The sequence below is a fragment of the Fusarium tjaetaba genome (assembly GCF_013396195.1).
Source record: "Fusarium tjaetaba strain NRRL 66243 chromosome Unknown NRRL66243_c0000025, whole genome shotgun sequence".
NCBI lineage: Eukaryota > Fungi > Ascomycota > Sordariomycetes > Hypocreales > Nectriaceae > Fusarium > Fusarium tjaetaba.
Genome location: NW_023501221.1, coordinates 55,841 through 73,219, shown reverse-complemented (window position 1 = coordinate 73,219; position 17,379 = coordinate 55,841). Strand labels below are relative to the sequence as shown.

General features: G+C 48.7%; 8 protein-coding genes across 8 annotated transcripts; 5 read left to right on the top strand and 3 right to left on the bottom strand.

Moving 5' to 3' along the window:
* Positions 1 to 208: 208 nt before the first annotated feature.
* Positions 209 to 1,894, bottom strand: FTJAE_1283 (oxidoreductase; the record flags this gene model as incomplete). Its single annotated transcript, XM_037345914.1, has 2 exons — positions 209 to 1,178; positions 1,233 to 1,894. The coding sequence occupies 2 exons, from the start codon at positions 1,892 to 1,894 to the stop codon at positions 209 to 211; spliced, it is 1,632 nt and encodes a 543-aa protein (XP_037211572.1).
* A 417-nt stretch (positions 1,895 to 2,311) lies between these two features.
* FTJAE_1282 (glucosamine-phosphate n-acetyltransferase) lies at positions 2,312 to 2,917 on the bottom strand (the record flags this gene model as incomplete). Its single annotated transcript, XM_037345903.1, has 2 exons — positions 2,312 to 2,561; positions 2,622 to 2,917. The coding sequence occupies 2 exons, from the start codon at positions 2,915 to 2,917 to the stop codon at positions 2,312 to 2,314; spliced, it is 546 nt and encodes a 181-aa protein (XP_037211571.1).
* Positions 2,918 to 3,464: 547 nt separating this feature from the next.
* Positions 3,465 to 5,178, top strand: FTJAE_1281 (maltose permease; the record flags this gene model as incomplete). The annotated part of the gene is made up of 3 exons (XM_037345893.1): positions 3,465 to 4,503; positions 4,555 to 4,619; positions 4,675 to 5,178. The coding sequence occupies 3 exons, from the start codon at positions 3,465 to 3,467 to the stop codon at positions 5,176 to 5,178; spliced, it is 1,608 nt and encodes a 535-aa protein (XP_037211570.1).
* Positions 5,179 to 5,815: 637 nt separating this feature from the next.
* FTJAE_1280 (uncharacterized protein) lies at positions 5,816 to 7,270 on the top strand (the record flags this gene model as incomplete). The annotated part of the gene is made up of 1 exon (XM_037345882.1): positions 5,816 to 7,270. The coding sequence occupies one exon, from the start codon at positions 5,816 to 5,818 to the stop codon at positions 7,268 to 7,270; it is 1,455 nt and encodes a 484-aa protein (XP_037211569.1).
* A 539-nt stretch (positions 7,271 to 7,809) lies between these two features.
* FTJAE_1279 (phloretin hydrolase) lies at positions 7,810 to 8,977 on the top strand (the record flags this gene model as incomplete). The annotated part of the gene is made up of 6 exons (XM_037345870.1): positions 7,810 to 8,101; positions 8,151 to 8,273; positions 8,321 to 8,375; positions 8,432 to 8,673; positions 8,719 to 8,874; positions 8,925 to 8,977. 6 exons carry the CDS (start codon positions 7,810 to 7,812, stop codon positions 8,975 to 8,977), a joined length of 921 nt encoding a protein of 306 aa, XP_037211568.1.
* Positions 8,978 to 9,671: 694 nt separating this feature from the next.
* Positions 9,672 to 13,965, top strand: FTJAE_1278 (ankyrin repeat; the record flags this gene model as incomplete). The annotated part of the gene is made up of 3 exons (XM_037345859.1): positions 9,672 to 10,023; positions 10,087 to 11,968; positions 12,048 to 13,965. The coding sequence occupies 3 exons, from the start codon at positions 9,672 to 9,674 to the stop codon at positions 13,963 to 13,965; spliced, it is 4,152 nt and encodes a 1,383-aa protein (XP_037211567.1).
* A 541-nt stretch (positions 13,966 to 14,506) lies between these two features.
* Positions 14,507 to 16,593, top strand: FTJAE_1277 (light induced alcohol dehydrogenase Bli-4; the record flags this gene model as incomplete). Its single annotated transcript, XM_037345848.1, has 3 exons — positions 14,507 to 14,618; positions 14,673 to 15,148; positions 15,652 to 16,593. The coding sequence occupies 3 exons, from the start codon at positions 14,507 to 14,509 to the stop codon at positions 16,591 to 16,593; spliced, it is 1,530 nt and encodes a 509-aa protein (XP_037211566.1).
* A 210-nt stretch (positions 16,594 to 16,803) lies between these two features.
* Positions 16,804 to 17,235, bottom strand: FTJAE_1276 (duf953 domain protein; the record flags this gene model as incomplete). The annotated part of the gene is made up of 2 exons (XM_037345837.1): positions 16,804 to 16,963; positions 17,015 to 17,235. 2 exons carry the CDS (start codon positions 17,233 to 17,235, stop codon positions 16,804 to 16,806), a joined length of 381 nt encoding a protein of 126 aa, XP_037211565.1.
* Between the last annotated feature and the right edge of the window lie 144 nt (positions 17,236 to 17,379).

Below are 17,379 nucleotides of genomic sequence, written 5' to 3'. Positions count from 1 at the left end.
CTCCGTCACAGGCTCTATCCACTTATGGAGCCTGCAACACAAGTCGTGACAGGCGCTGCCCATTTGGCATTGTCTCGTTACTTGGCTAGAGGGCAGGAATATGTTCAGTCATGACAAACAGACATGCCTAGCACACATACAATGTATCTGAGCTTATTAGAGAAACGAGATATGGGTTACCCTCAACCTATGCTTGTACTCGAAACATTTACGTGCCTAGCTTTATCATAACTTCCTTCTCAAACCACTCGGGAAAATCTATAACCTTCTTCCCCTTCCTTGCCTCCTCAGCAGCAAATACCATACTGTGACTCATAATAACATCCCTCAAATTGCACTTGATATACTCTCGCTGAGCCGTTGACACCTTCTCACCATGGTTCTTTACCCGATCAACCGCCAGCACGAACTGCCTCGTCAACCCTTCGTCCCCATCACCATGGCCACCGCCCTCGGGAATGTGCGGGTAGTGAACCGTCTTCTTGCAGGTCCTGAAGTCTGTAACTGTAATTGAAGAACTGTCGGCGTACATCTCTCCGTGGACACCGTAGATGTGCGTGAACCGGGTACATATCTTTTCTGTAAACGCAACCATATGCAATGTAGCTGTCTTGCTACCTCTACCACTAAGAGCCTGCAGAGGTTTTTCGCCCGGGGCTGCGATCGGGTCGGCGTCCCAAGAGAGTGTTACAACTTGGTTGTCGCAGACATCATTATCACATTCGTACACACAACGTCCAAAGGTGTTTCTCTTGCTAACCTCTTCTGCCGGGGTGTCTTCCGAGTAGTCTTCGGCAAGTTTGGAGAGAACAGCCTTCTTGGCTGCTTCTGGCCCACCATTTGGAATACAGTCTTCAATTTCCGGCGCGACGACCGTGCAAAAGTGCTCTTGTTGCTGACTCTTGAGATCAGCTCCTGTGTAAATCTGCTTGGCCGAAAACTGGCACGATGGTTCATAAGCACATGATAAGCAATTGGTGGCGTTTCCCGCTTCAACAGGCTTTCTCTCTTTTCTGAAATATTGGAGGGATCCAGAAGAGCTTATGTCTTTGGGGACATGGGTTGGCTTGTTAGAGCCGGGAAGCGGGGCCGCTAAAATCCAGTAGAGGATGTCTATGTCGTGGCATGACTTGGCAAGGAGGGATGGAGCTGCCGCCTTTTCATTGCGCCAGTTTCCTCTAGAGCGGTGTTAGTCTTTATCGCTTGTGACCACCCATCAGTCAACAACTTACCTGACGTAACTATGTGTAAAGTGATACCAGCCCACTGGCTCTGTGTGATTAACAGCCATGATGTCTCCGATCACCTTGTCCTCAAGGAGAAGTTTCCTCATCATCATGTTGTGAGGACTGTAACGAAGGACATGGCCGATAGCGAACAGCCTTTCAGAGGATCCGGAGGGATCGGGCGAAAGGCTCCTATAGATCGCCATGCAATCCTCCAGATTGGGGGCTAGAGGCTTCTCGCACATGATGTGTAGTTTCAGCGGTGCAAGGCCAAGAACAACATCCTTATGCATGCCATCTTGGACGCAAATGAAGACTGCATCAACTCCCTCAGGCACATCTGCAGTCCCAGAAGCGACTGCTTCACGTCGGCTAAGCTCCCATTGAACGAACTCTGGCCAGTCGCGGAACTCCTCCCCAGGAGCTGGCTCCCGCGTACCCCAGATGTATTTGCGACCGAGATGCCGTCTCTTGAGTGCGATAGGCTCCACGACGCCCACGATAACGCCATTACTCGAATTCTTAATAGCCTCGGCGTAGGCCTTGCCACGGTTCCCAGCGCCGATGATTAGTAAACGTGGAGGCGAGGCAGAAAAGGCTGGACGTTCTGGTGGTGGGAGTCGAGTGATGCCCTGGGCAGACTCATCCTGTTCAGCATGGGGTGCCATGTTGAACAAGGAGACAGATACCGAGAAAGTTTAGATTGCAAATTATGGGTTTGGTACTAAGTGCAAGCTATCTCCAATCGTGTGAAGATGCTTCGTTAGCAAGGGTTTCCTTATTAATACATAACTACGGATATTCGGCTTTGGTAGCTTATCTCGTTGCAGCCAATAATAACTTTCCCCGCGTTAATGATTTGCAGATATGGAGAATGCAACGTTTGAGAAACTCATTCGGGTCCAATTAGCTCTTATCAATTTGCAAGTGATCGACCTCAAGTCGGTGAGACGATAAATCGGCGAACCGGCAAACTTCGGGAAAAGGCCGGCGCCTATCTAACTAGCTTGTTTGAGTCGAGATCACCATTGATATCGATTAGGAATAGCTACGACTGTACTATTGAGAAGGATGATTTCTCGGGCTTATCCCCGATAATAGGATTCCTTGGGCTCTTCGAAATATTGGTTCATGATGTTGCCCGACTTGTTGTAGCCACATTTGACATAGAACGGCTCGTTGTCCGGACTCGTCCCCAGAGTCGTCTTGTAGCACCCGACATTCTTAGCAATAGACGACAGGCTGGCCAGTAATTTTAGACCAAGGCCTTTACCTTGGAAATCTTTCCTAATGGCGATTTCCTCGATATGTCCAATAGATCCAAGATTGTGAATACTGCCGAAACGAGGTTAGCATCAAGACAATGCAGACGCCTTAGCAAATTAGGAGACTTACAACTTTCTCTCTACGATAAGAGCACCGGTTCCGACAACTCGGTTCTCATGCTCGATAACCACGTGGTGATGCACCCCTTGGCCCTGTGTCTTCATCCAGTCGAACCTCTCCTCGAAGCGATCCTGAGACACGTCCCCTACATGAGAGAGTACGCTGAGACAGTCAAGGAATCCCTTTGCATAATCCCCTCGCTCTAAAGGTCGGATAATGTAACCTTCAGGGAAGGATGTCACAACATCAGTTCCAATCAGGTCTGGGGAGAATAGAGGCCCGGAGAGAGAGCCGGTTGCAACCATCTTGTGTCGTACTTGGTAGCTGTAGTGTAAGAGGGGTTGATTAGGTGAGCTGGCTTGTCTGATTCTGTCGTCTAGCGTCACGATAGAGAGTATCAATGAGCACGAAGGAGTCTTGCACATTTATGGATGATAACTTCGACAAGCCAAACTAACCCGGTTCAGGCACAATACCCGGCAAACGGTCGGTGCGAATGCCGGCAAACCCTGTCCGATATCTTTCCCCGCATTTTAGTACGATCCTTCTCTACGTAAGTCTTGACTACTTATCGTAAGGGGCCAAGAAACGTTGCATTGGCGTGTTACATTTTATCGATAGGGAAATGAGATGCTATCTCGTGCACACGCATGTCTGCGGGGTGCTACCGGTATCACATTTCTAGGCTGGTCCCTGCAGAACTGGTGATAAGGATAAGCAAGACGGATATCTCTTGGTGTACTGATCTTCGTTGGATACTTAAATACCATTCTTCGCCGTTATAGGCGGACCACTTCCTCTTTCCGCTGTCACACCCCCCACCATCTCCATTATGATACAACATCTTTGAAAATGGCAACCCTGGACAAAGAAGCCAATAGAGATAACCATGAAGTGGCAGATCTGAAAAGATCTGAACTCCTTGAGATCGATGCCACCCGCGATCTCACCGTCGAAGAGCACAACCTTGGCTTCCGTGAGGCCGTTCGCCAGTATCCATGGGCCGTCTTCTGGGCTCTCTTCTTCGGAATTGCCGTTATAATGGCTGGCTTTGATGCCCAGATCATCACTTCTTTCTACGCCCTGCCCGCATTTCAAACAAAATATGGTGAGCGGGTTGATGGCGGCGATGGCTATGAGATTTCTGCGCCGTGGCAGACAGCTCTGGGAATGGGTAATCCGATCGGTCAGGTTCTTGGAGCACTGGCCAGTGGTTATCCCCTCGAGATGTTTGGTCGAAAGAAGACATTAGCTTTCTGCTGCGTCTGGTCCATTGCCTTGGTCTTTGTGCAGTTCTTCTCTACAAGCATCGGCATGCTCTGTGCGGGCGAGATTCTCGGCGGCTTGGCTTATGGATTCTACGTCGTCATTGCACCAACGTATGCCTCAGAAGTGTGCCCACTGGCACTGAGAGGTTTCCTCACCACATCGATAAACATGGCGTTTGTGATTGGCCAATTCATTGCCCAAGGTTGCGCAGCTGGTGTAGAGACCCGTATGGACGAGTGGGCGTACAAGATCCCTTTTGCGATACAATGGGTCTGGCCAACGATCCTTCTCGCCGGTCTACCCTTCGCCCCTGAAAGTCCGTACTGGCTGGTCCGCAAAGGCCGACGTGAGGCAGCACGTGCCGCGCTCGTGGGACTATCCTCATCCACCAACAGACCCGATATTGACAAGGCTCTTGTTGGAATCGAACAGACAGATCTCCTGGAGCAAGAAATCGAGTCGTCCACGTCATGGTTGGAGTGTTTCAAGAGTGCGAATTTGGTTCGCACTGAGATCTCAGTTATGGTCTACCTGATTCAAGTCATTGGTGGTAATCCCCTTATTGGATATGCAACATACTTCTTCCAAAAGGCCGGCCTGAATCCCTCTGATTCTTTCAACAGTACGTGTTCCTAAAGCCGAAAACTACAGACATGCTGACTTGGTACTCTAGTGGGTGTTGGTAACACCGCTCTGGGCTTTACCGGTACGGTTCTCTCGTGGTTTCTACTGAACTGGGTACGTATCATCGCCAGTCTTGAACTTTCAAAGCATCAGCTCATGGATAACATAGTTCAAACTTGGTCGACGCACGATCTATAATGCGGGCATGATGGTCATGACGACTCTCCTATTCATCATCGGCTTCCTCAGCATCTCAAGCACCACTGGTGCCATATGGGCTACAGCCACGCTGATGGATATCTGGACCTTCGTATACCAAATGACGGTCGGCCCCATCTGTTTTGTTATCATTTCCGAGATCTCAGCTACCCGTCTTAGAGAAAAGACCATTGCTGTGGCTACAGCAGTGCAGGCTGCCGCCTCCGTTGTGTTCACAATCGTCATGCCTTTAATGCTCAATACTGATGAGGCCAATTGGGGTAGTAAGACGGCTTTCCTCTTTGGTGGAATAAGTCTTGTATGTCTTGTCTGGTGCTATTTCCGGCTTCCCGAGAGTCAAGGTCGTACATTTGAGGAGCTGGATATCCTTTTCCAGAGGCGCGTTCCTGCGAGACAGTTCAAGAAGTTCGATCTACTGAACGGAGTGGAAGTTGTTGTGGGTAGGGAGGGATAGAGGGATATAGCTTAATATTTTCTAAGTCTTATAGCCATCTTAAACTGTGGCTAAGGTTCAACTACTATCCTGAATTTGCATCTGCATCCAAAGGCTGATGGTTGTAATATTAATTGCACACCGCATGAAGGACTGTCTTATGCTTGGTAAATACTTACTCGTTGTCCTGGCGTATAGAGATTATATAAACCGCACACACTTGCACATTGCATCATTTCGGGCAATGCCTTGAAATGCCTTGACAACCGACGTAGTGGTTATTCTGACTACTGTAAACCTTCTTTTTCTTCCTGCCTGGTATAAATAGTCTCTAGTTAAACTGACAAAGCCCTTATTGAAACAGCTAAGTAAGCGCATTATTGATCTTGGCGGTCGCGATTTTTCGAGACTATTGAGGCGCTACTGCAATCGATCCAGTAGTGGCGCTGTAAAATATGCTTAAGTGCAGCTGAAGTCTGTCTTGATGGCCCGTGTGGTCAAACTATTGAGTCCAGACCCCCATCGTCATTTTCAAATACAGAATAAAAGGGTGAATACCCCCGATTTGCGCTCATGTGTTGAATTCGCCTTGGATCCATTCGCTGATTTCTGTTTACAACTCACACTCGTTTGTTTTGTTCATCGAGATCATCGCAAAATGGTTTCAAACAAGTTGATTGTTGCTGCTTTTGCAGCTCTGGCTTCAGTGGCCAATGCAAGCCCCTGTAAGCCGTCGTTCACCAAGGCCACCACTACGTCTGCCACCGAAACTACCGGGTCTTCCACTTATGTTGAGACCAGCACCTCGATCACTGAGAGCCAGACTGTGACCGAAAGTGAGACAGTGACTGCGACCACTGATGCTACTACAGAGGCTCTCAGCACCGAAGCCTCAACGACTGTTGCCGAGAGCGCTACGACAACCACGTCAGTTGACGAACCTCTTCTCACCAACGCTGGCTTCGAAGATGGCACAACTGCCCCGTGGCAGTTGCTAACGGAGCATGAAGATGCTCTGGTCCTTGGCAGCGGATTCCAGAGTCCAGCCTCTGGCAAAGTCCAGTTTGAAGCTAACGGTGGCGCCCAGTATGCCGATCTTATTATCCAAAAGATCAACAAGCAGATCCTCAAGGCGGGCTCATATGACCTCCAAGGCCATACCCGCGTTGATAGCTATAGTCAAAGTGGAGATGGCTGCAGTGTCATCATCGCCGCTTGCCTCACTGGATCTGGTGAAAATTCGGTTATCGTGCCAGCTTCGGTGGCGCGGGCAAGCGCAGAGAATTCCGCCGATGACTGGTCCCTGATAGAAACTACGTGTACCTTCACCGACGAGATGATAGCTGGGGATGACGATATCAGCGTTGTGTTTGGGTTCTCCTGTTCTAATTCGGGTGCTTATCTCGACGCTGTTGAGCTCAAGCCGGCTGCTGTAATCCCCAACACCGACACTACCACGGTTGCCTCCGATACTACTACGGCTGCCACCAACACTGAGACTAGTATGGCAATTACTACCACTCAAGCAACTACAGAGGTCACCTCAACCGAGGGCTCAACGATCGCTACCGAGACTGCGACCACGACTACAGCAGCCGATGCAGACCCAACGCCTCTTCTCATCAACAGCAGCTTCGATCTCGATACTACTGAGCCTTGGCTGTCGATTGGCCCCGACGCCGTCAATCGCGACACCACCAGTCCCTTCGAAGGACCCGCTTCTGGACGACTCGAATTTGGAATTGATGGCGGAGGTTCATACGCGAACTACATTTGCCAGGCGATCGAGATAAAAGACCTCAAAGCAGCCTCTTACCGACTCGCAGGCTCCATCCGCGTCGACTACTATACTGGTAGCGTCACTGGCGATGGATGCAATACTTTCGTCCTTGGTTGTACCGTTGGAGACCCAAACGACTTGAATTTTATTCAGGACTCAACTGTAGTAGGCAGCCCTGTCGGCGCCGTAAACACCTGGCTGCCGCTGGATACAACTTGCACGCTTACGGAGGAGATGCTGTCTCAGTATGACTATGTTAGCGTTACTTTTGGATTCAGCTGTGCCAATGCCGGTGCCAACCTTGACGCTGTGACATTCGAGGAAGTTAATTAGCATACTCACATACTATCTGTCTCGAATTCCTTTACTGTGTACATACTTTAACTATATAATTAGTCTTCTCAACAGATCAAGTGGGCTTGTTCGATAAATATTGTTTTGTCAGTGCTTTCATTATAGCAAATGGAGGTATTTATGAGAGCAATCAGTACCACTCCATCCTGGTGGTCATTTCTCATCAACTGCTGTGTTAAGTCATCATACCAGAGCCAGCTGTATGACCTCAGCATAACAATAAGGCTTTCGTCTGTGTGGATCTGATGGGGGCGAATCCAAGCGAGCTGTCAAATGGAGACACGCCAGTAAATATCTCCACAGACTGTGCTGTTCAATCTCGGAGCGTTGGTATTAAGCCAAATTAGACGCGGTGGTCGCTGTGATTCATTCGTGGATCGATCTGAATCACTGTTGAGCTATGACATCAACCTCCGAAGTATCAAAGCATCGTCTGCTACGTATCTCCTCAATATTCTGTAGACCTTAGAGAAACATCGTTCACCAGGCTGACTTATCACATTCTTGCCGCCAGTACAATGAATATCCAAGTTGCTTTGCTTCTCATCTTTGCAGCGACCAGCGTTGCGCAAGTCGCAGCCAATCCTCGTGATGGAAAGCATTACTCGCCGATTCCACTCCTCACCTTGTCCGAGAACTCGACGTCCGTTAACGTAGTGCCTTATCAGTCCACTAAGTCGCTGTACTATCTCGGCTACAAGGAGGAAGACTGGTATCGGCCGTTTGTCAAATACTGGAAACCTGCTATAAAGCAAATTTCGGATGAAGTGCAAAAGGGAATTACTGAAAGTCCCCGTACCAGCAGTCTCGGTATGTTACCCTCAGATCATTTCTGCGTCCCTGCTGACTATTAATCTAGCTTTCAAGCCTCAAGAGCCAGCACATTATCTAACTCAGCCCGGATACTTGCAGTTGGAGAACGGCTGGGCTGTGACCGACGATAACAAGTTGATGATAGCCGTCCGTAATGATATGGGCAATGGTGCGGCAAAGTATGACTATAGAAACATAGATGCTAACTATTGGTAGTCACGGGAGATATGTATGATTGGTGGTTTGGGTGGCACCTTGTTGACCCTCAAAGGTATGGGTGCTTCCTTGCTATAAGGTATGCGTTACTCAAGGCTAACGTCAAATCAGATATAAACTTTGGCATCCAGTCGCTCATCAATATGCCGACCGAATGCCAAACGCGATTGACTGGAGTAACAAGACCTTGCCCGAACGTTACATCGGATCATACTCCTGGATAGACGAGTTCATCGGTAACTTTGCCACTAAACTGACCGTCAACTTTGTGGACCCTGCAACTCTCGGGTTCAATACCAGTGACTACGAACCGCAGGGCATCGAGACAATTGTCATGGCTCATATCACTAGTGGTGGGTGGCCTCCTCAGGTTTCCTGCTTCTAGCTGACCTTTTTAGGACATACTACCAACGTCACTGGTAACTCCTACCTCATGCATCAGATCCGCCGAAAGGATGATGGACAGCGAGAGCTACGATCCCGATTCTTCCTTGACGTCTTCGGAGAGACTCAAGGACATGATCTCAGCGTTCATTGCGCGGTTGAGATGTCGCGTGAGTTCTCCCCCCCCTTGGACATTGTTACAATAACTGATACACTGAAGATTTGGCTACATTTCTGCCTCAGCTGTTTGACGAGTTCAAGAATACAATTTAACTACGACTGGAGATTGGAATGAGGGACGTACTGGTACGTTAGTTGAATGTTCGAGCTGAAAGTGACCTTCAGTGCAAGATCCGCAAGCCAGCATCCGCGGGAGCAGGCCTCAATATTCGACAAGCGTCATGAGACATACCCACAACGATTGGGTGATCCGGGCGGCTAAGCGCAGGATAAAACATTATGATTCGATAGTTGTGCTTATCGTGCATGCGATCTTCTTGAGGCATATCTCAGTTCAGCTTCTGTTGGCCGGTTTACGAAAGGCAAAAAACAAGGCTGTTGTTACAATTACAACCCCGCATTCCTAGCGCCACAGGATCTTAATTCTTCTTCTACTGCTCTCTTCAAACTCGGGAGTACCAAGTTAGATGAGTCGTAGACTAAGGCATAAGCTTTCACTTGTATTGACCACTTAAGTGCTACTCTATAACCGCCACGCTTTCTTGCCTATCTAATACGATTGCATTATCGACGGCACTTCCGGCATTTCGGTTAAAATGCTGCATCTCATTCGTTGTATCTTTGTGTTTTTCGCATTTCTTTTCGTCCCAACCCGTGCAGATTCCGGTGATGACTTCAGTAACAACCTATTCTCGGACCTTGCCCCGTAAGTCTTCATTCTGGGTCCTCTCTGTTGTAGCTACTGACTCAGAAGAGTTTACTTGCATTGTTTGGGGAACGTGTCACGATGCAATTCCTGAGTCAATCCATGGGCTGGGCCGACTGCATCATCTTAGCAGTAGCGCCCCTTGGCATCATTATAACTATTGTTAGTGCGATCCGAGTTGATGGACCGGCTTGGCTTAAGGCTATCATAGGCCGGTCTAGAGAGAACCTATCATCTGCAGAGATGGAACTCATGTCATCCACGTCTCAGGAAACCTGCGAGCTATGGAACGGGAGGGATGTGGTCAGATGCCAGGGAAAGGCCCCTGTCACAGAATTTATCTATCTTGCGCCAGTGAATAGTGGCGGGACGATCAAACGCATCAGGTTCATGAAGCTGAGTGAAGCCATTGAACAAAATCTGGTGATTAAAGGTTTGTGCCTCCACTCTTGGGTTCTCCTTAAAGCTAACGAAGAATGAGATAAACGGAGAAAAGGTGTCTTCAGCGTCTTTAACCTTTCGAGATTGATCCACGGAGTGCCAAAGTCGCGCAATCACAGCAGTCACTACTTTCAGGGCGGCATGAGAAACCTTTGGGGCAGCATTAGGTCGCGGCGAGAGAGCATGGATCCAGAGGTCACAACGCCAATACCCCTTGAATCTCGAGGACAGGAAGCTCAACCTCAGTCTGCTCCGGCGTCTGAGCTGATTGTTCTAAGGAAAACCACAACGCACGCCCCAAACATCACTCTAAATAGGCATCATAAGGTTGACCGAGGTCATTTACACATGGTTGCAAGCTTTGGCATTCTGCTCCAACTCGGAGTGTTAGTCTACTTCGGCTTCATCACCTACTATCCAACTCTGAAATTCAAGAAAGACGACAAACAGGTTCTCGGGTATGCTTTTCCCTTTTCAGCCGGTGGTACACTGGTCCTCGTTTTTGGAATGCTGCTGTGTGCCCGTGTTGTCGATCGGAGTACTACAGAGGACGGATATAAACCGGCTTCAGGTCGCGAGATGAGAATGATTTGGCTTCAACAGAAACAGGTTGTGAGTGATCAGATCTTTGGATCATTCGCCTTATATCCTCGACGATTTCCACAGGTCGTCACTACTTCGCAAAGGGATACCAGCAACAAGAAGGGTAGACCAAAGTCCGTTTCATCAGCAGAGCCACTACTCAATGAGGCGAGCTCAACGTCCGTTCAGTCAGATGACAATGAAGACGCATCTTCACGTTCAGCTTTGGATTCAGGCCCAGCTCTCGACCTTACTGTTGTTGCAACAGGGATTTGTCTAGCCGGTTTCATAATCCAGTTTATCGGCCTCAGGGCCATGCATTGGTCAGCTTCAGTGGGCCAACTCATCGCGGTAATAATCATGACAATCCTTCGAGCCTTCGTTCGTCTTGGTTTCATTGCACCTGTATATTGCTCAGAGTTGAGGGACGGGTTCGAGCTGGATGGACTTGCTCTGGCCCTTGGTGACCCAAACCTAGGTCCAGGAAGTGGACCGATGAACGATGTTGATGGGTTTGACTTCAGTCTTTCCAAAGACAGAGCCTGGACAGTGGTTCTGAAAGAAAAGCCAGTATTGCGAAGGGTTGAGGGTAAGGATAACTCCGAAACTGGGGGGGATGGGAATATGGAACGACCAGCTCAAGGCGATGACCCTAATAAAGATGGCCTCATGGTGGAACGAAGAGACAATGCTGCCCAAGAGACTTTGAACATTCGAAAGCATCTAGCGCATTTATCCGGGTGGCGTGGTTCAGCTTCAAAAGAAGCTAACTCTCTTGTTGAGGCAATTGAAGTTACGATGAATACCTTATGCCCTTGGACCGCCACTGACCCCCCTACTTGGAATTGGAGCATTAAGGTCGAGACACGCGCAAAAGGCGAGCAACCTAAGTCGCTTCCAGTCTCTATACAGTTGAATGTTCAAAATAGGCTATGGAGAGCACGCATCGATGAACTTGATTCGGTGTTGTCTTTGTGGCTCGCCTCAATCGACAAAGAGCGAGAGTTCACTTCAAGCACAGCCGAAAGGTCAAGGATCGGGGATGATGATGAATGGTTCCGTAAAAGAAGTTCCCAAATCAGGGGCGGCCTGATACTTCTGGAAGAGCACACACAGGCTTTGAAGCAGGCATTCGATTGGTGGTTGCCAACAGACGCCCCCAAACTAGAGGAAATCGAAGATAGTCAAATCCAAGAACGATATAGCGAGGCATGGAGAGTTGTTGGTACAAAGCTCTGTGAAGGCCATTACAAGTCACCAACTGCTGAACACTCAGACGAAGAGGAAGAGGAACAACATGATCATGCCAATGATTCTGTTGGGTCCGAAAGCGGAGACAAAGGCGAATGCTGGGGGTTTGGCTCCTCCAACCCCTTCCACGGCAACCACTTTCTGCATTCAGTCCAACGACACTTTAGAGCAACTTTTTGCCAGACACATATTTCATGCCTTTCTGTGGGCTGCTGTTTCGAAGATGAAAGCACCAATCGATGAACAATCAGAGATGGAAGCATTAGGATCAGTCATACCAGGCGAATGGAACAATATCCGGCTTCGTGGCACTGGCCTTGCTAGACTGGCAGGATCAATCAGAAGCTCAGGTCTCATGGACTTGAATCATGCCTACCTCACTCTTGTTCCTCCACTTGATTCATATGCACGCCTTGGAGATCTAGATTGTGTTGTTAAAATAGTGTTTGGCCAAGCACAACAGCATGAAAAGGTTTCAAATTGGCGAGCAGCTCATGACTCCTACCGTAGCATGTTGGACCTAGCAAGTCAATTTCGCGAGGATAGCTTCGGCCTCAGAAGAACAGTCGCGATAGTGATGGAGTTCATGCGAGGTCTAGCGCTATTGCCCAAGGTACCAGAATATGGTGAGTACCAGCGTCACGAGACAGATCTCATGCATGAAAGACTATCAAGGCGACTCAGTGAAAGCCGCTACCGCCCGATTCGGAAAGAGCTGGAGATGCTATATGAGCGACAGCGTCGTAAGACGAGCGGGGGCTTCAGCGTTTTAACGTACAGCGATCGACAGCAAAATGAGATCAACAGCTGCGGTTTTACACGACTACACGACCTAGTTGCCTGCCCTGATATTGAAGATGAAGTCGTGTGTATAGTCGAAAGGATGACACGAATGAGGTATTTCTTGCGGGGCAATGGTCTTGTATCTCTTGGACATGTACCACAGGCAGCAAAGAAATACGTTAGAACGCGAGACATCCTCGGATGGACCCCGCTACATTATGTCACAGCTTGGAAACGAGATCAAGCCCCCGAATGGATAGACGGCTTGCTCTCGAATGGAGCTGATATCGATGCTCCTGATATCCGAGGTTGGACACCACTACATTACTCCATCTGCAACGGCAACAGCAGAGCATTTGATAGACTTGTCGAAAAGAGGGCAAATGTGAAAGCAGCAGGTGTTGATGGAATAACACCATTGCACTGCGCGATTACTTCAGAGATGGACGACATGGCGAGAGCCCTAATCTCCAATCCTGGGCAACCCGCGGATCAATTTACTAGAGACAACTTCGGTAGAATGCCGATCCACCTGGCAGCCCAGAACGGTAACAAAGTTGTCATCAACACTCTCCGTCTCAGTGTAGACGAGAAAGACCAGCATGGTCGGACTGCATTGCATTTGGCAGCTCTCGGCGGGCACTTGGAAACACTTTCTAAGATTACCGAATATGGTGCTAGCCCGAATGAGACCTTCCAGCTTTTTGGTAGAGGTCCTACGTACACAGCGCTACACTGGGCTGTCAAAGAATCCAAAACCGAAACCGTGGTCATGCTTCTCGTATTAGGGGCAAGCGTTAACGCACAAGGCAGTGATGGGAGGACCCCATTGCATTATGCACGTATTCCAGATTTGGTTGACATCCTAATCGAATATGGGGCGGATGTCAATGCCGAAGCTCAATCTCACGTCACTCCACTATACGATGCAGCTCGTTCGGGGACTCTTGAGTGCGTCGATAGACTTCTTAAGACGCCCGGTTGTGACATCAATGCTAGGCCAGCATCAGATGATGAGGGTCCGCTACTAAATGCGATTAAGTGTGTCCGCGGTGATATAGTTAGAATGTTGGTTGAAAAGGGAGCCATAATTAGCCAACGCATGCTGGAGGCAGCCTTGGGTTTGCATGACTCAAGAGAGCAGGAAACCCTTTGTTTTCCTCAAGAGTCTCTACGTAAAGTTGAGGATGAAGAGAAGGATGTTGCGGAGTATATACGTGCTGCCTTTTCACTGCGAAATGCTTTTGAGGAGCATGTTCATGGAGAGATGGGGAGTATTGTACTTTTGGAACTAATCCGACGGCTATGCCCCTCATAGCCGTTTTATTGCTGTCGCTGGTTCAGCAGCCTCCGAATGGAACTTGGTCAAATTTCAAAAATGCTGAAGTATATACTTCACTATGGTCTACTTGTTGTTGAAAAATATAGAGGAAAGGAAGACCCGTGCCACTTGCAACCAATTGAGATGATGATGTAGTCATCCTGTGTGAAACTTGTGGTCGAGAGCTTAAATTAGCAGATAGAACTTAGTTAGAAATCTTAAGGCGTCATCAAAGTATTCGAGGATTATGGATACGATCCGTTCCATATTCAAAGGCACGTCAGAGAAATATACGTGTCTTGAAAACTTCCCTTGTCCTATAATTACCAAATGCTCGCTTGGATAAGGGTCAGTCCCAGGACTTGATACTAACTGTGTATGGACTAGTCGCGCTTGTGATTGGACGACTCATCTCGGTTATGCAGTCTGACAAGTCTGACTGTCAGAAAGTTGACAATATCAGCAGCCTTCAGTCATCTTTTTTCTTTCACATTAGCGTTCTCTCAATTTTTCCCAGACTCAATCATTCTTATCCACCATGAAGCCTAACTGGGAGCCATTTGTGAAATCTACCGAAGATGATTGGACTGCCGTCCCAGACCCTGCTCAGCGAAAGCGGATCCAGAACAGGCTGTCCCAAAGAGCCAGGCGTATGTAGCATGATTGCGCTCCTACGCGGATTGGCATGACTGACTTTATTCCAGGGTCACGGCTTGCCGGCAAACAGAAGCAAGCGGCACAGTATGAGGTCAATGAGGCTGCAGGAGCCCTTGTGAGAAGAGATGCGGGTTCTAGTCCTGGGCAATCATCTACAGAGGGCTCAAGCATGGCGGTTACAGAGATGTTTGATGCAAGCCTCTTTCATACCCAATACACATCTGAGCAGCCTACAATGGATAGTCATTACCTCATCTTGACCGACCTGACCGCCGCCACCGCCCTGGCCGTCATAGCCCAACGTCTCGACCTCAACTGCCAGCAAATACCAGGCTTTAACATTAGAGCCCTGACCGATACTCTCCCACCTGATATAGCGCCTACTCAATTACAAAAGAGCGTGCCTCACCTGTCGTACCTGGACATGTTACCCTGGGCATCATTGCGGGACAAACTTCTCAAGTCTCTCTCCATTATTAACGAAGAAGAATTTGCGCGTGATATGCAGTATGGAAGTCTAAAAGTATGGGGGACTGTACCTTGGGACCCGATGGGATGGGAGGTTGGCGAGTCTTTTGCGAAGCGGTGGTGGTTTTTGATGGATAGTGGGATACTTCAGACGACTAACTTTTGGAGGTCTCAGCGGGGAGAAAGGCCTTTAACTCTGGCATCTCTGCAAAGCTGAATGATAGATTACTTATCAGTAAACCCAATCCCATTGCATTATCGATGTCCTGGTAGTTGTGAAAGGGCGCTGACGCCAAGGGTGCATTCTGACCACAAATACTCTCGGTTCCTTCAATCTGACAGTCTGAATGACCAGGGTGTCAGAATTCATGAAGAAAAAGACAGCATTGGGTTGATAAGCTGAAACATGTTTACATATAAAAAGAATAATTACTCTTCCTTCCTGCAAAATTCATTCAAAGCAGAATCCCAACTTATTTTACTTGTGCCCGGCTTTCCGTCACTATCTCTTAATCTAACAACATGCAAGCCGCCTGGACGCAACTATTTCCACCCAAGCCAACTTTCACTGAAGACAATGTTTCTTCACTAGAAGGCAGAGTCTTTATGGTGACGGGTGGCACTAATGGCGTCGGCCTGGAGTTAGTCAATATGCTCTACTCCAAAGGAGGCACAGTCTATCTTCCAGCCCGGTCCGCCACCAAAGCACAAAAGACTATCGAGACCATCAAGGCCGCATACCCAGAGAGCACTGGCAACCTCAAAACTCTTCACATTGATCTCAATGATCTTGCCTCCGTGGCAGCTTGTGCATCTGCCTTCCTTGCGCAGGAGACGCGTCTGGACGTTTTATGGAATAATGCGGGCATTAGCGCCGCACCATCACACGAAGTTACTGCCCAAGGATATGAGCCTCAGTTGGGAATAAACTGCTTGGCACCCTTCCTCCTCACCAAACTCTTGCTCCCCGTGCTGAAGCAAACAGCCAGAAGTAACCCTGGTCCCTCGACTCGAGTCATCTTCACAGGCTCAGGTGTAATGGACATGATGGCCCCTCCTGGCGGTATCTCGCTGGCTGAGCTCACTCCCGGCAAACAATCCAAAGATCCAACACACAACTACACAATTTCGAAGACAGGGAATTGGTTCCTCGCCTCCGAATTCGACAGACGTGTGCGTTCAGATGGAGTTATCTGCATTTGCCAGAACCCAGGAAACCTGTCAACCAATATCTGGGACCGCGTGCCGTGGCATCTCAGGGTACCGAACAAAGTCTTTCTGCATCCACCTAAGCGAGGGGCATACTCGGAACTCTGGGCTGGTGTTAGCACAGAGATCAAGCTTGGGGATGGTGGTAGGTATGGTATTCCTTGGGGAAGATGGCACCCGAGCCCGAGGAAGGATCTTGTCCAGAGCTTGAAGACCAAAGAGGATGGCGGTAGTGGGATTGCGGCTGATTTTTGGGATTGGTGTGATGAACAGACCAAGGACTATGCATGAGACTCCTATGTGTAAAGGCAGGTTGTATAGTCTGTAGGATATGCAATCATGAGTGGGTAATGGTATAGATCGCAGCAAAGAAGTCCCGTAATGTATAAAAGGTATACACATATTCATCTGATGTTCCCCATATGTCTTATTGTCCATTCACAGCTTAATCAATAGCTTGCCGGTCGAATCTCCCTCAAGCCGGCCAATTATCTAAACAGGTTAAGACACGAAGCTCTGTAGCTTTCCCTCCTCATATACCTGGGCCTCTACAAGCCTCCCAGTTTCTACTATTTCCCCGTTGCGAAGTTCGAACCTAATAACAGTTGGGATCGCTGAAATGCTCCAAGCGAGTTTGTGAGGGTTATCTGGCTTCTTCCATCTGTGGATTCGTCAGCCAGCACTCTCAACATTGATTGTAATAGTCACTCACCCAGGCCGGGGACCAACGCTCTCATAGATAGCCTTGGGTCCGGCCGGCTTATCAAAGGTTTCTTTCAAAAGTGGTAGAGCAGCCCGGACATCAGAGCACCATGGTACACCGGTTTCCTCATCGTTGGAGCTGGTGAGAATGACATAGATAGGCTCACCACTCCCCACAAGAGGAGCCAGGTCCTTGGGACCTGCAAGTTGAACGTCGTTAAGTACTGGCATATTTGTACCTATCTGTTGATGCTATAATACCTCTTATGTGCTGTTGGTGTGGAGTATTTATCCTCCTAGGTAGGTGGGGATAAAGCGATGGTGTCATCAGACCCATTGATTGTTACACCGCAACCTGACTCGTATTTTCTCTCT